The sequence below is a fragment of the Onychomys torridus genome, chromosome 6, assembly GCF_903995425.1.
Source record: "Onychomys torridus chromosome 6, mOncTor1.1, whole genome shotgun sequence".
NCBI classification, from domain to species: domain Eukaryota; kingdom Metazoa; phylum Chordata; class Mammalia; order Rodentia; family Cricetidae; genus Onychomys; species Onychomys torridus.
In genome coordinates this window covers 71,068,575-71,084,213 of record NC_050448.1, presented here as the reverse complement: position 1 = coordinate 71,084,213, position 15,639 = coordinate 71,068,575, and the positions used below count along the sequence as shown (strand labels likewise).

The following is a 15,639-nucleotide window of genomic DNA, read 5'->3' as shown; positions in this document are numbered from 1 at the left end:
TGTGGAAAGAGAGCTAGAGGCTCAGCTGGTTCCTCTCAAGGACCCAGAGGACGTTCAGCAGGCTCTGGGAACCCCCGGCAAGCTTATGCCCCAGGATACTTGTCCGGGGAAATGTCTGCACCACTTACAGAGCTGATGGAGGCAGGAAAGGAAGGCAGAGAATATTAGCCTGAAACCAAAGGGAAAAATAAGAAAATATGAGCTCTGTGTGTGCTTCTCAGCACTAATGGTCTACTTTTCTGTTAAAGATATAGTGTCCAACCTCCATACTTGGGCCATGGTATGTACATACCCCTATAAATAGTAAATATCATAAAATAGTAAATATCATAAAAATTAAAAACAAATAAATAAAAGTGTATGTGCGGGGGAGTGGATGGAGTCCTGAGCGAATTATTACAGTCCAATGTATATTACTGACATGGCCATGGCCATGTCAAGGACCCCAGTGCCTGAGACCCAGGGAAATGGCAAAGCCATCTGAGGTGAGGCTCAGAGGCATGGAGAATATGGTCCAAATGTGAGTGTTTATGGGTGACTGACCAGTGTATGCAGAAACTGTCGACCATAGCTTGCTCCTCCCAGAAGGTTAACAGCCCGAGACCTCTCCCCTACAGAGACCTACCACCGGCACTAGCTAATCCTGCCTCCTTGTGCTGTGCCGAATAAAATCGAAGTTTCCGGGTTGTGTGGTAGGTGCCCTCCTTCAAAGTGAGTACAGTCCACCCTACCACAGCTTTTCTCTGTGTGTGTCTGTGATTTCTTCATTTCCCAGCCAGGTTCCTGCAGGACAAGGCACGTGTATTTACAGACCTTCAAATTATCGTGTGCACGTTTCTTTCCCTTTTTATTTTGTATTTATTTCCTTGTTTACTTATTTGTCTAGCTGAGGTGCTGATGGATTGAATTCAGGACTTTGCACATATTAGATATTCTACAAAACCCTCTCTTTTTACATTTATTTCGTGTGTGTGTGTGTGCTACCCTAACTCAGGCTGTCGGGCTCAGTAGCAAGGGTTACTCACTGAGCCATCTTAATAGCTCAAGGCCTTGGTCCTTTGAGACAGGTCCTTTTTATATAGCCCAGGGTAGACTCTAATTTATGGTTTTCCTGCCTCTACTTCCCGAGTGTTGCCATTACAGCTGGTATGACGTGCAATTTTTAGGTAGTACTAGGAATTGAACCTAGGGCCTTCTGTACATGAGGCAAGTGCTCCACCACCAGGTCACAGCCCCTGTGCATATTTTAGACAAACATTTTAGTAAAACTCGAAGGGACCAGAACAGAGCACTAAGTTATTTCGCCTGTGCACTCATCAGCTGCTTTTAGGAACTGGGGATGGTTTTCCTTAGGGCAGAGGCACTCAGAAATGATGCAATGTGCTAGAAGAAGTCAAAATTATCTGTCCTGTCCAAAGCTCAGGTTACTCCACTGTAAAATAAGAATCATAACGTCAACCTTCAGGATTCCTTCTGAGCAGCTGAAATGGTGTGTTGAGGCACTGGAACACAGCAGGCTTTCTGGACCTCTTTTGGTTTTTTGTTTTAGTTTTTACTATTTTATGTTGAAAGAATATCAAAGAAAAACAAGTGAGGTGAGCAGGAATATTTTCCTCTATGTTTCCACAGTAAGCAGAATTCTAAAGCAGTCCGGGTGACTGCTAGCCTCCAGTACCCCTTGCTTAATCACCTCCCTGTGAGTGGAAGCAAGATCTGCAGCTTATTTGTATTTAAGAACAATATGACAGGTCCAGGGAGATGACTCGCTGGTCAAGAGCACTGGCTGCTCTTGCAGGGGACCCAGGTTCAGTTCCCAACACCCACACAGCAGCTTAAAATAGCCTTAACTGCAAAACCAGAGGATCTGGCACTCTCTTCTGGCCTCACGGACATCAGGCACATATGTGGTGCACATACATACATGCAGGCAAACACTAACACACATAAAATAGAAACAAATATTTTTTTAAAGTATGACAATTAGTTGTGGTGGAACATTCCTGTATTCCCTGATGGTAGCCTTAGGAAACTGAGTGTCTTAGCCACAGCGCTATCACTGTGGAGAGACACCATGACCATGACAACGCTTATAATAGAAAGCATTTAGCTGGGGCTTGCTTACGGTTCAGAGGTTTAAGCCATTGTCGTCATGGAGGGAAGCATGGCGGCGTACAGGTTGGAGAAATAGCTTGAGAGTTCTACATCAAACCAGTAGGCAGCAGGAAGAGAGGGACAATGGGCCTGGCTTGAGCATCTGAGACCCTAAACCTCGTGCCCAGTGACACACTTTCCCCACTCCCTAAGCATTCAGATATAGGGGCCAAGCCTGGTGCTGGTGGTGGTGCACACCTTGGAAGGCAGAGGCAGACAGATCTCAATGAGTTCAAGGCCAGCCTGCTCTACAAAGTAAGTTCCAGGAATGTTACACAGAGAAACCTATTGGTGAAATTATTAAGGCTACTCCACGTAGTTAAAAGGGGGGTTTATTTTGTGGGGTAACTTACAAATGAAGGGATAGGTTGTAGGGTCTGGCAAAGGTATGGCTCAGTCCGGTGGTGTTCTCTGGAGAACTCTGCTCGGTCTACCTCCAGTGTTCAGGGTCCTGGAACCAAGAGAAGCCCTCCTCCTGATCCTGGGTCTTCGGCTTCCTCCTCTGCCCCGCCTGGTGGGCGTGACCATTACCGAAGCCTCAGTGGGGGTTGGAACTTCTAGGCCAAGGCTGGGATGGCTACCCACTACAGAAGCCCTGTCTCAAAACCAAACCAAACCAAACCAATTAAGTGGGCCTATGGGGCCATTTTTATTCAAGCCACCACACTAAGGCAGGGGGATTATTGAGAGTTTGAAGCCAATAGAGCCTACATAGCAAGATGTTGCCTTTAAAAAAAGAAAGAGGTACATACACCAGGGGTGGAGGGGTGAGAGGGGTGGAGGGGGTGGAGGGGGTGGTTACTGGAGAAGCCTCAAGCCTTCCCTGGGGTGACCAAGCGCTAGGACTGCAGGCCTCCACCACCAGAACCAGCTTGGTGTTCACAGTTCCAAGTGATTATAGTTTTAATGAGACTGGGGATACCGGAGTCCCAATCCCAGATCTTCAGGTTTGCCCTTCAACCCCAGGGGCTTTAGGACTTTTTGTTGTTCTCGTTAGTGTGGCCCTTAATTTAAATTGGTTGCTGTTTGTGTTATTGAGATTTTTCTCAACTATTTCTCAGAAGTACCTGCAATGCTTTGAGAGTCTAGCAGGGTCTCAGTTATTTCGAAACATATTATTTCCACAATACCCTGCAGCAGGGTTTTGTCTGTTGAGGTTTGAGTTTACTGTGTTCTGTTTTATTTGGGACTTTTGTTTCCTTGGGTTTTGGTGGTGGTGGTGTTTTTGAGACAAGGGTTTCACTTCATAGCCCAGGATGACCTCAAGCTCCAAATCCTGCCCCAGCTTCCCACATCACTGTGTGGTTACGCCGATGTACCAGCACACCTGTATGCTCTTTTGTAGAGTCCGTCTTGTTAGTTTGGGGTTTTATTTAATAAGATTAGGAGTTGTTTGGTTTTGTTTGTGTTTAGAACTGAGCCCACACTGTAGCACAAGCTGGTTTGGAATTCACTATGAAGTCCAAAATGGCCTCAGGTTTGCAATAGTCTCCTGCCTCAGGCTCCTTCCTGGGCTGTGAGGGGGGTCTCTGCAGATGTCAGGCAGAGAAACAAACCTCAAAGAGACAGAAATGGAAACTCAGATCAGACTGACTTCATCAACCCAGATCAAGACTTCTAAAGTGTCTGATATCAGGCGATTTATCCCCAACATATTTAAGTCCAGTATAATTTGGGGGGAAATTTTCCTGGTGTAATACAGTCCCCAGTGCACAGGAAGCTTAGTTACATTGACTCAGGATACCGCGATTTCTTCCAAGAAGATGGGTTCTAGAGATAGGCTGCCTGTACTAGCTTAAGGGCTCTGGCCTGGTCTCAGTCGTGCAGACAGCATAGAGGTCATTTGGGTTATTAGTCACCTCTGGTCCTGGTGGTGGGAGCCTGGGGAGCCCCTCCCATCCTGGTTGTTGGAGCTTGATATGGCCTGGCCCAAAAGATAATGCAGATCACTGGGCTGTTAATCACTTCCAATCCCCAGCCTTCTGGATGGAAGAACAGGTTTTTCATCTTTCCCTGTGGAAAGACAACTGTGCTCGCTTAACGTTCCTGGATTCTCTGGAGATCTGTGGGCTCAAGGATTTGTATGATCCCAACAGTGCTGGAATTCCATCCACCATCCACCACTCCTTGCTAACGATAAGTTTAAGAGCACATGCCCAGTAAACTAAAATGATAAAAGATAAGAACAAACAAGGAAAAGCTTCCCCTCCCCCAAATCCTCACAAGTCACTGTTATTATTGTAAAAATCCCTAAACAGTGTTTTATATAGCAACAACACATACATACGTACATACATACATTTTCTTTTCTACTACTTACCAGGAGGTGAAATGTGAACTGAAACCTAATCAAACCTCTACTGATTTGCTAGGAATGAAGAGGAGATTGTGACCCACCACTTGATAAGGAAAGAAATCAATAAGACCAAGATGGAGAAACTTGCTACAGAAATAGCCCAGTTGCTTCAACTAAGGAACTCCTGGGGGAAAGGCCAAGAGGATACATAGTACCAAAGAGTTAGAAAACATTACAATCGTTCATGGCATGTACAGGTCTCCTCAATTCCAATGTAAAGGTTTGCTGTTGTGTTTTGTTTTTTAAGATTAATTCATTTTTTATTTTATGTGTATGAATGTTTTTGCCTGCATGTATGTCTGAGCACCACATGCATGCTTGGTGTCCAGGGAGGCCAAGAGAGCGGAACTGGAGTTACAGACAGTTGTAAAGGGGGACCTGGGAACTAAACCCCTAACCAGAGCAACAACTGTTCTTAACTGATGAGCCATCCCCCAGGCCCCAAGTTTTTATTTGTATTGATTTTGTTTTGTTTTAAAGTTTATTTGAAACAAAGTCTCAGTATGTAGTCAAGCCTGGCCCTGAACTTGAGGTTCTCCTACCCCCTGGGTGCTGGGAGGGGACTACCATACCCAGCAAAGATTCATTTCACATATAAATACAAAGCAAAAAACCTCTAAGTAAAAAATGGTAAGGTACTTGTCCAAAGACATCAGCCAGCAGCTTTAAAATACATACATTCCAGCTGGGCATGGTGATGCACACCTGTAATCCCAGAACTTGAAACAAAGAGGCAAGAGGAGGCCGAAAGTTTGAGGTCAGCCTGGCCTAATAGAGTGAATTTCCAGCCAGCCAGGGATGCATAGTGACAGCCTGTCTCAAAAATAAATAATATGTTTTATGTTCCCATGATATAACTCAACTTTGAAGGAAATTCCAGACACTATATGTATGTGGCAATGAAATGTTTCTTTATGTATCCTTAAAAGATACAGGTTGTGGGGCAAGCTCACATCTAAAACAATGAACAGTTCATCTTTAATTATTAAAGATACGGTTAGTGTTCAAAATTCAATTTCCATCTTTGTGTATGTATCTGAAAAACACTCTGAATGGGGGCCACTGAGATGGCTCAGGGGGATAAAGACAGTTTACTAAGCTGCACAACCCAGGCCCAACCACTGGGACTCACTTGGTGGAAGAAGAGAGCTGATTCCTCAAGTTGTGAGTGATGGTTATGATGAATGGAGCTGGTGGTGGCGCTGGTTACCAGAGAAAAGTCACGGGCCACGGCCACGACCACCAGAGTTACAGAGAGCTTTATTAGAAAGTATTAGAAAGAAGTAGGGTGTGGGAGGGAGGAGAGCCAGGCCTGGGGAGAAAGAAAGATGGCAGGAGCAGCGTGGGAACAAAGAGACGGCACACAGAGAGGGTGGGGTCCACTTCCGGCTTTTTAAGGCGGGTATGTAGTCACCAGCACTTGCTGATGATGTAAGACACAAGACGCCAAGCTGTGCATGTGCGGGAGTGAGGGCAGGCTCCCAACAGCGAGGACCTTCACACAAATGCTAAAATGCAAACACCCTCACACACCATGCACACCAGACATCAACAAATACAGATAAGTTTAAAAAAAAAAATGTACTTCCCAGTCCCCTCAAGCGGCAGCTCACAACCACCACTCCAGCCCCATGGGATCAAACAACCTCTTCTTGCCTCCAAGAGCACCCGCAGACACTTGCCATACACTCAGACATACTCATACATTTTTAAAGTAATCTTTAAAAAAGAAAATCTCTTATAGACATGCTCCAGGATTTGTTTCCATAGTCATTCTAAATTCTGTAAAATTGACAATTAAAATAGACCATCCCATATAACTATTGAGTGGAAAAGAGTTGAGATTCAATACAAGGCAGCCTGGTGTCAGATCCTGTGCTCCTAACTCCGAATGAGAGACGACAGCTGATTAGCTAAAAAGTACGTGACTGGGTCCAACTGGTCTTTCACTTGTCCACCGAGGTCAAATGTCAAAGAAAACCAAACTGCAATAAGAAAGTCTCTTGCTGAAGAGATGGATATGCAGTGAAGAGCACTGGCTGCTCCTCCCGAGGACGCAGGTTCAATTCCCAGCACCCACATGGGCTCTGCACACATATGGTGCAAGGACACACATGCAGGAGAAAAACCCGCATACAAAACATAGTAACTATTGAAAGGAAGCCACTTGCAGGATACCTTGCCGCCTGAGGCCAACCTGATCAGCCTGAAGCACCATTTCCTGTGTAAAGGACGTCCCATTGCATTGAACAGTTATCAGAGGATCAGTGCACATGTGCCTTAGAGTGCTGGACAGGACACACCATAGGCCTCGAGAATCTGAACTCCCTGTGTTTAGTGCCATCCAAGTGCCTTTCTGTTCCCAGTCAGGTTAGCCTGGAAGTGAGTTCTTCCAAGTCAGCTTACGTCCAATCTGATCCTGCCAGCATGGCTCTGTCTACTGTCCTCTGCACACTGCAGCTCCACCTTTTCCTCAGCACCCTTTTTCCCCTGCTCCCCTAGGGGCCTCTGCCCATGCTGCCTACTGCTTGGAACATTCATTCCTAACCTTCCTGGCTCTTAGCCTACAAGCCCCTTTCTGGAAGAGACCTTGCCTTCCTCTGTGGTGGTTTTAATGTAAATGACCACCATAGGCTCATATATTTGAATGATTGGTTCCTAGTTGGTGGAAATGTTCGGAAAGGATTAAGGGGTGTGGCCTTGTCAAAGGAGGTGTGTCACGTGTGGTGGGCTTTGAGATTTCAAAGCCCCTCACTGCTTCTTGTAGTTTGATTATAATAAAGAAAAAAATCAATCACACATGGAGGCTTATTCTTAATTATAAATGTCTGGCCATAGCTTGGCTTGCTTCTAGCCAGCTTTCCTTAACTTCAATTATCCTGTCTACCTTTTGCCTCTGGGTTTTTACCTTTCTCTGTTTCTGCATATCTTTTCTCTTACTCTATGTCGGGCTGTGTAGCTGGGTGGCTGGCCCTGATGTCTTCCTCTCCTCCTTTACTTGCTACTTCCTCTCTCTTGCTTCTATTTAATCTCTCTGCCTGACAGCCCCTCCTACCCTTTCTCCAACCTTGCTATTGGCCGTTCAGCTCTTTATTAGACCAATCAGGTGTTTTACACAGTCAAAGTAACACAGCTTCACAAAGTTAAACAAATGCAACATAAAAGAATGCAACACATCTTTGCATCATTAAAACAAATGCTCCACAGCATAAATAAATGTAACACATCTTAAAATAATTTCACAGCAGTTTCTTGTAGGCATATTTTTCTAGCCATCAGCCAGCTCCCAAATCACAACACAGAGACTTATTATTAATTATAAAAGCTTAGCCGATAGTTTGTTAGGCTTGTTTCTAACTAGTTCTTATAACTTAAAAAAAATTTTTTTATTTATTTATTATGTATGCAGAAGAGGGCGCCAGATCTCATTGCAGATGGTCGTGAGCCACCATGTGGTTGCTGGGAATTGAACACAGGTCCTCTGGAAGAGCAGTCGGTGCTCCTAACCTGTGAGCCATCTCTCCAGCCCCTAGTTCTTATAACTTAAATTAACCCATTTCTATTAATTTACTTTCTGCCTTATGGCTTTATTACCTTTACCCTATACTGCTCATGCTGCTTCCTGCTTCCTCCACGTCTGGCTGAAGACTCAGCTTTCTTCTTCCCAGCATTCTCTGTGCCCTGAAAATCCTGCATAGCTATTGACCACTCAGCTTTTCATCACACCAATCACAGCAACACATTTTTACACAGTGTACAGGAATATTCCACAACAGTTTCTAGTTAGCGCTACCCCCCCCCTCTCTCTCTCTCCTGCCTGTTGAACAGAATTTAAGCTTTCAGCTATTACTCCAGTGCCACACCTGCCTATCTGTGACCATGCTCCTCACCACGATGGTCATGGACTCACTCTCTGAAGCTGTAAGCCCCCAACTAAATGCTTCTTCTTTTATAAGTTGCTTTGGTCATGAGTCTCTTCCCAGCTGTCTTAGTTGATGTTCTATTGCCGTGAAGAGACACCATGACCACAGCAAACTCTTACAAAGGAAAACATTTAATTAGGGGCTAGCTTACAGTTCAGAGGTTTAGTCCATTATCACTATGGTGGGGAGCATGGTGGCATGCAGATAGGCATGGTGCCGGAAAAGTAGCTAAGAATTCTACATCCAGATTTGCAGGCAGCAGGCAGAGAGACACACTGGACCTGGCTTGAGCATTTGAAACCCCAAAGCCCACCACCAATGGCACACTTTCTCCAAAAGGCCACACCTACTCCAACAAGGCCATACCTCCTAATCCCTGCCAAATAGTTCCACTCCATAATGACAAAGCATTCAAATCTATGAACCTATGGGGGCCATTCTGTTGGGTCTGGGGTCTTGCAATAATGGGAGACAGACCAGCAAAGTCTATTAAACCAGAAGCAAACTTTATTCCAGAAAAATAAAAAATTAAAATAATTTAAAAAAAAACACCACAGGGTACAAAAGCTTATCAGCTAACTGAGACCACAGCCAATGTTGGAATTCTAAGGCTGTGGCAGCTGGAGGAGGTTATGAGCCTCTTTTTATAGTAAGGGGTAACCATGAGACATAGACAAAGGAATTTTTTTTTTTTTTTTTTAGCTGAGGATTGAAAGTTAAACTGGGAGAAAAATTATTTTTGTTTTTGTTTTTTGGTTTTTCCATGGACAAGATTTTAGGGGGTTTTGGCTAAACAATATTTGTATATCCTGCAGCCCTTCTTGACTCAGTTAATTGATGTTTGTTCAAACCTGCAGCTTCTCCTGATATAGCTGGGTTCCCATGGGGGCTGGCAATAGGAAACAATGCAAGGCAGGTGGTTGTCAGTAGAACTCATTAAAAGTTAACTTTGGTTTTGGCAGTGAGTGGTAGGGGGTTATGGAAGAATAGCTAACCCCAGGGCTGCAAAGAGCAATCTTTTTTTCGAGACAGGGTTTCCCTGTGTAATTTTGGTGCCTTTCCTGGATCTCACTCTGTAGCCCAGGCTGGCCTCCAACTCACAGAGATCTGCCTGCCTCTGCCTCCCGAGTGCTGGGATTAAAGGTGTGTGCCACCGCTGCCCGATGCAAAGGGCAATCTTTAGTAAAAGAAAACTAACACTTGGGCCGTTGACAGAGCTGCCCATTGTAAAACACGGAAGGGCCCAGTTAAAGGTTTTTTGTTTTTGTTTTTGTTTTTTGTTTTTTTTGCTAGCCAAGCTGAGGGTTGTCAGTTTTTATTTTTAAGTTTATAATTTTATACTTCCATATTCCTGGGCCTTCAATTCCTATTCATGCCACCACAACAACAGAAAAGTAGCTAAGGCAATAAGCCTCCAGCACTCAGTGAGAGCGTGTCCATCCCATCTCTGCCAGCAGTGCCTCCTATGAATGCTCACCGGCGTTCTCAGGGTCACTGCTTTCACGCCCCATCTTTCTTAAGGTACTAAAAGTCTAGGAAGCCAAAAGCCACTGTGTCTGGTTAATCTTGTGACATCACTGCCTGGAGATTGCCTGCCATCTAATAGACAGGATTTTTTTTAACTTTATTATTTGTGTTTGTTTGTTTTGAGACAGGGTCTATGAGGTCCTGATTGTCCTGGAACTCCCACGTAGACCAGGATGGCCTCAGACTCACAGACAGCCTCCTGCCTCTGCTTGCCAAGTGCTGGGAGTTTTAAAGGTTCTCAACACCACATGAGCTTGGAATTACGCTTTGTCTCCCGCCACCAGGGGCTGAATCTAGGGTCTCACACGTGGGAAGCAGGCATTCTACCACAAAGATACAGACTCAGCCTCTTCCTGCTTCTTGGGACAAGGGCTGACTAAGTTTTCCAGACAGGTGATCCTCCTGCCTCAGCCCACAGAGAAGCCAGTTGTAATCTTGCTTTTACCAACAGGTCAGGCCCAACTCCAAAACTTCTTACATGGATTAACGATACTACACCTAATAATGCTTCTAAGAGGCAGAAATGGCCTAGAGGGCCTTTCTTAATAGTGTTAATTGATATTTATAAAGGTACACGTTCTCAATCATACATATTAAATAGATGATTAAACCTAGTCTTTCCAATCGCAAGGACAATCTCTTGCCTAAAGGTCAATTTTGGAAGATAAATAAAGTATAAATGTCAGTTCCTGAGACACAAGCAAAGCCTCAGGCATTCTCCAGAGCATTATGAGCTAAGACAATCTCCTATTTTTATTGTTTGTTTTGTCTTTGTGTGCTTGTATCTTTGTCACAGGACAACTTCGTTGAAAGGAAACACAGTCGCACCCACCAGGCACGGTTTCTCTCTCATGTGTCATACAGGCAAGTTCTCAGCCTGTGTGACAAGTTCCTAAGGCCCAGAAGCACGATGGCCTTCCTCTTAAAGGCACAGGGCTCCACAGATCCCATGGGAAACTCAATGTGGCCTGTTGTTTCACTAAGACTAAGCTGAGGCAGTGAACTGACAGTGGAGCTGTGAGCAAAGTGATGGAGCAGATTTGTGTTGGAGAGAGAGCAGAGAAACCCCACTCCCACCTCTATAGGACAGATAGCTGTGTATGTCTCAGCCCTCCTCCCTGCTCCTTTTCAACTAAGGGCAGAAAACCTTACCGTGCTTCTCTCTGGAATCAGCACGCCCCAGAGTTGGGGTACATTCAAAAAGTGGGGAAAGGGAAGGGGAGAGGAAACACAAAGGTCGGGGAAGGACTCGGGAAACCCATTGCACGTTAACAGGTAGGTGGATTAACAATGTAGTCAGAAAAAACAAAACAAAACAAATATGTGTGGGACGAGGTGAACAGATCTTTAATTATGCTACAATCGGGTATGGCAGTTCCGTTCTGTAACCCAGCAGTTGGGCGTCTGAGAAGGAGGGGTCCCTGCAGAATTGGTGCCAGCCTGAGTTACATGGAGAGACTTTAAGGAAAATAACAAAAAGGTGTGCCTTTGCCTCTACAACTTGTTCAACATCCCAGATGAGCTCTTTAAGTGAAGGCTTTTCCCATTATCTATAAAGACAACAATAACAAAACAAACTTTAACTGGAGCCGTGAAGATAAATAAGAGACACATAAGCAAACCACTAAACAGAGGACCTGGTCAACAGGCATGTGCCGGTAAGTAGAGACAATGATTATTTTTGTAGCAATTATTATCAACCTAAGGAAGACAAGGAATGGGAGACAGGGGTTTAATGCAGGATTAATCTCTCTGCATTCGTCTCTCCTCCAGGGTTAAAATACCAGATGCTATTACCACTTCCTCTTCTTTTGTGTCTGCCACAGACCATCACGGGAGCCCGGGGCTGGGGCCGGGGAGAGGCCCAGACAAGCCACCAAGCCTCTTGTGCTGTGAAAGGATGTAAGCTGGTGAAACCCTCCCCCAAACACCCCCACACCCCCTTCCTCCTGCTGGGGCAAGGTAAACTGGATGGAGCTATGGCCTCTGGGATGGAAAGTCAGTTTCCCGATTCCAATGCCAAGGAAGCCACCACTTTTCTATGCAGGGTGCATTCAGAGGGGGTCGGGGTCAGCTGAATGCGAAGTATGGGAATTTCAACCCCCTCTTCCCAAACGCAGAGAAGGGGCCCAGATTTTCAGGGAGTGATCCTACTTTCTCACATCCCATAAAACCAAACTGGAGACTTACCCTCTAACAGTTTGTGAGGAAAGAAGCGCTGTACTTCTGACCCCTGGCTATAAAACGGGAGATAATAATGGAACCAACGTCATAAAGTCCTCTGAAAAAAAATCCGAGCCAGTGTGTATAAAGGGCTGAGAACACTTCCTAGTACGTCCCAAACGTTCTGCAGGTGCTGGCTAAGCTTCACTAGGGTTTTATTTCACACAGCTTGTTTGTAATACCTTTTATTCGTGGTCATGTTTCTCAATCACTAGGCATCAACAATGGCCTTGTCATAGGGTATTTCAACCCCAAAGCACCTCTGAGGAAGAAGTTTGGCTGGAGGCAGGCGTGTGTGCATGTGTGAGCATGACTCTGTGTGTGTGTGTGTGTGTGTGTGTGTGTGTGTGTGTGTTTTAATATATTGGTTGAATCTAGGGCCTCTGCAAATCTTCCAAGTTACACCTCTAAGCCCTGACTAATGGCTTATAAATACCTTTCTAATCAGAGGCACCTAGCTTTTCCACAGAGCCAGCCACAAATCGTTATATCTGCTCATTTTATTTTTTGAGAAAATGAATTGCACATGGAACAATCCACCAAGATTTGAAACTAATTGGTAACTTGATTAGTAATAACTTGAAAATGTTCATTCAGTAAACAGGACTTACTCCATCTATGACAATGTCTGGAACTCATTTTGGATTCACAAATCTCCTGTAATCAGCTCCAGAAACCCTTAGCCTAAAACAGCATGGAGAAAGTGATCAGACCATCAAGTGCCTTCACCAGCAAAATCAAGACTTTGAAGGAAAAAGTCAGTGTGCTACACTCCACAAAAGAGAACCAAGGCGGTTGTCTTCAGCCAGGGAGACAAAAGTGGATAGTGTCGCGCATGGTCCTGGACCAGCACTTAGCTCCTCTTAACTCCACTGTTAACTCTGTGGCCTATCTTGCAGAACCCTCTGAAAAGTAAGTGAGAGGGACAATTGTAAATTGAAAATTCATCTCAGTAGGGAACAGAACAATTAAGGATGGGGGTGCTGCTGAGGTAAGAGGAGACTGCCCCAAAGCCCAATGCTCTCAATTTAATGAAATCCAAGAGCATACTCTAAACTGGAAAAACCAGAGAACCTACTATGGCCAGCTCCTGGTAAACACACACACACACACACACACACACACACACACACACACGCGTTCTTAACACCTCTGGCTCTGCCTCAGTTACACTGAGGCAATTGTATTGGTCTGGGCTCGCAAGGAACAGAACTTATAGAATGAAATATATATGTATTTTTTTCATAAATATATGGCTTACAAGCTGGGGTCCACAAACAATGGCTGCCTACCAACAGAAGGCCCATAAATCCAGTAGTTGTTGAGTCCACAAGGCTGGATGCCTCAGCTGGTCTCCAGTCTGTGCCAGAATCCAGAAGTAGGCTCTAACACCAGCGGGAGCAAGCGTCCTTTCCTGTCCTTCATATAGGCTGCCAGCAGAAGGTGTGGCCCAGATTAAAGGTGGATCTTCCCGCCTCAAAAGATCCAGATTAAGAATGCTTCTTGCTGGGTGGTGGTGGTGCACACCTGTAATCCCAGCACTTGGGAGGCAGAGGCAGGTGGATCTCTGTGAGTTCGAGGTTCGAGGCTAGCCTGGTCTACAGAGCTAGTCCAGGACAGGCTCCAAAACTATAGAGAGAAACCCTGTCTCGAAAAACAAACAAAAAAAAGTGCTTCTTCTCACTTCAAATTATTTAATTAAGAAAAAAAAAAAATCCCTCGCCGGTGTACTGTCACTTTTTACTTATTTCCAGATGTAGTCAAGTTGATAACCAAGAACAGCCATCGCATTAACTAAGGACAGACTTGGAGAAAGAATCCTCAAAACATTTCTGTTCTATCGTGTCTTCACACACATCAAACAGACAAGCCGCCCCGCCCACCCCCGGCCACGGAAGCAATTTCAAAAGCACTGACATAAAAATGAATTCAATAATAAGTACTTGAGCGTCTGGGGTGTGTCAGGCATTTGTGGGCTCTGGAGGTATCAGAACCTCAGGCCAGCTTCACCAGAGACAGCGTAAACAAGAAAGCAAACAACTTCAGACAGTGGAGACTCGGCAGGCAGGAAAAAGCTAACTCCTTGAGTGGGTTAATTAAAGATCGCTTCATGGGTCCAAGAGCAAAAACATGAGCAATCTTTGCAGGAACCTGGCACCGCAGAGGATAACGCAAAGTATTAAATGGGGGTGTGGATGTGGGTGTAAAATTACAAGCCATGAACAGGGGATTCTAAAGCCTGAAGAACTCCAACAGACGTCTTCGAAATCCGCAGCAACGCGGAACGTTTGTGATGATGGTAAATCTTTCAGTTAAAGGCGAGAACACCGCCCTAAGTACAGGAAACCGCCCGTACCCGGGACACATAACTGGACCGAGCGCAGCATTCGTCGACACAGGTTTAGGTGTGTCCTGGAGCCCTCTAACGGCCGAAGCAGTCAAGTCATCTCTCTTTAGGTCCGTAAATAAAGCGCCCGAACACCAGTCTAGAACCCGGAAGAAACCCGCCCAGAGGCCGACCTCCATTACCCCAGTTTAAAACTCCAAGAAGCTAAGCGGGGTGCTAGCTCTACAGGCACCTGCAAACCAGCTCAGGGAACCTCAAACTACAAATGTCTGAAACTGAAGTGTACCGTCTCCAAGACCCTTAAAGTAACTTTGGGATAGGAGCTAGAAACTAATGCAAGTGGACAAAGCTCTTTCCTGATTTAAGTCGGTGGCTCTTGCGAGAGACTTTAGAGCAAAAGGGCCAGCGAGCGCCTCATCCAGGAGGGCTTCTACTTGGCGCTGGTGTACTTGGTGACCGCCTTGGTGCCCTCGGACACGGCGTGCTTAGCCAACTCCCCCGGCAGCAGCAGGCGCACGGCCGTCTGGATCTCCCGTGACGTGATGGTGGAGCGCTTGTTATAATGAGCCAGGCGCGAAGCCTCAACCGCGATGCGCTCGAAGATGTCATTAACAAATGAATTCATGATGCCCATGGCCTTGGACGAGATGCCTGTGTCGGGGTGCACCTGCTTCAGCACCTTGTACACGTAGATGGAGTAGCTCTCCTTGCGGCTGCGCTTGCGCTTCTTGCTGTCTTTCTTTTGCGCCTTGGTGACAGCCTTCTTGGAGCCCTTCTTAGGAGCCGGGGCGGGTTTAGCCGGCTCAGGCATGATTGAAAACACAGAAAGGTTGCCTAGTAAGTGGGAAAACAAGCTGGAACCCGGCGGACTAGAGCCTTTTATAACCACCTTATGTAAATTAGGCCTCAAAATACTTTGCATTCCCATTGGTCCGTACATGAAACTTCCGTTTTCAGTACAAGCCTACATAACAAAGACTCTGAATTCCAGATTTCATTGGACTTCTCTGGGGCCAAATTACGACCAATGAAAAGCTGGCTCCTGACCCCACCCTTGGGAAAGCTTATAAAGGCCTTAAGCCGTTACACCCTACTGTAGTAAAGTCTACAAG

The 15,639-nt window shown here is 45.5% G+C and overlaps 1 protein-coding gene and 1 long non-coding RNA gene across 3 annotated transcripts; both read right to left on the bottom strand.

Annotated features, from left to right (window-relative positions):
* Nucleotides 1–11,283: 11,283 nt before the first annotated feature.
* LOC118585826 lies at nucleotides 11,284–13,655 on the bottom strand. 2 transcript variants are annotated; one of them, XR_004945229.1, is made up of 3 exons: nucleotides 12,792–13,267; nucleotides 12,148–12,238; nucleotides 11,284–11,507 (listed from the first exon to the last, which is right to left on the bottom strand). It is a non-coding gene; the product is annotated as an uncharacterized LOC118585826 (long non-coding RNA). The 2 variants fall into 2 exon arrangements; XR_004945230.1 differs by lacking the exon at nucleotides 11,284–11,507 and adding an exon at nucleotides 13,473–13,655 and having other exon boundaries at nucleotides 11,921–12,238; nucleotides 12,792–13,085.
* A 266-nt stretch (nucleotides 13,656–13,921) lies between these two features.
* LOC118585823 (histone H2B type 1-K) lies at nucleotides 13,922–15,637 on the bottom strand. Its single transcript, XM_036190777.1, has one exon. The coding sequence runs from the start codon at nucleotides 15,465–15,467 to the stop codon at nucleotides 14,958–14,960; it is 510 nt and encodes a 169-aa protein (XP_036046670.1). The 5' UTR covers nucleotides 15,468–15,637; the 3' UTR covers nucleotides 13,922–14,957.
* Nucleotides 15,638–15,639: the final 2 nt, after the last annotated feature.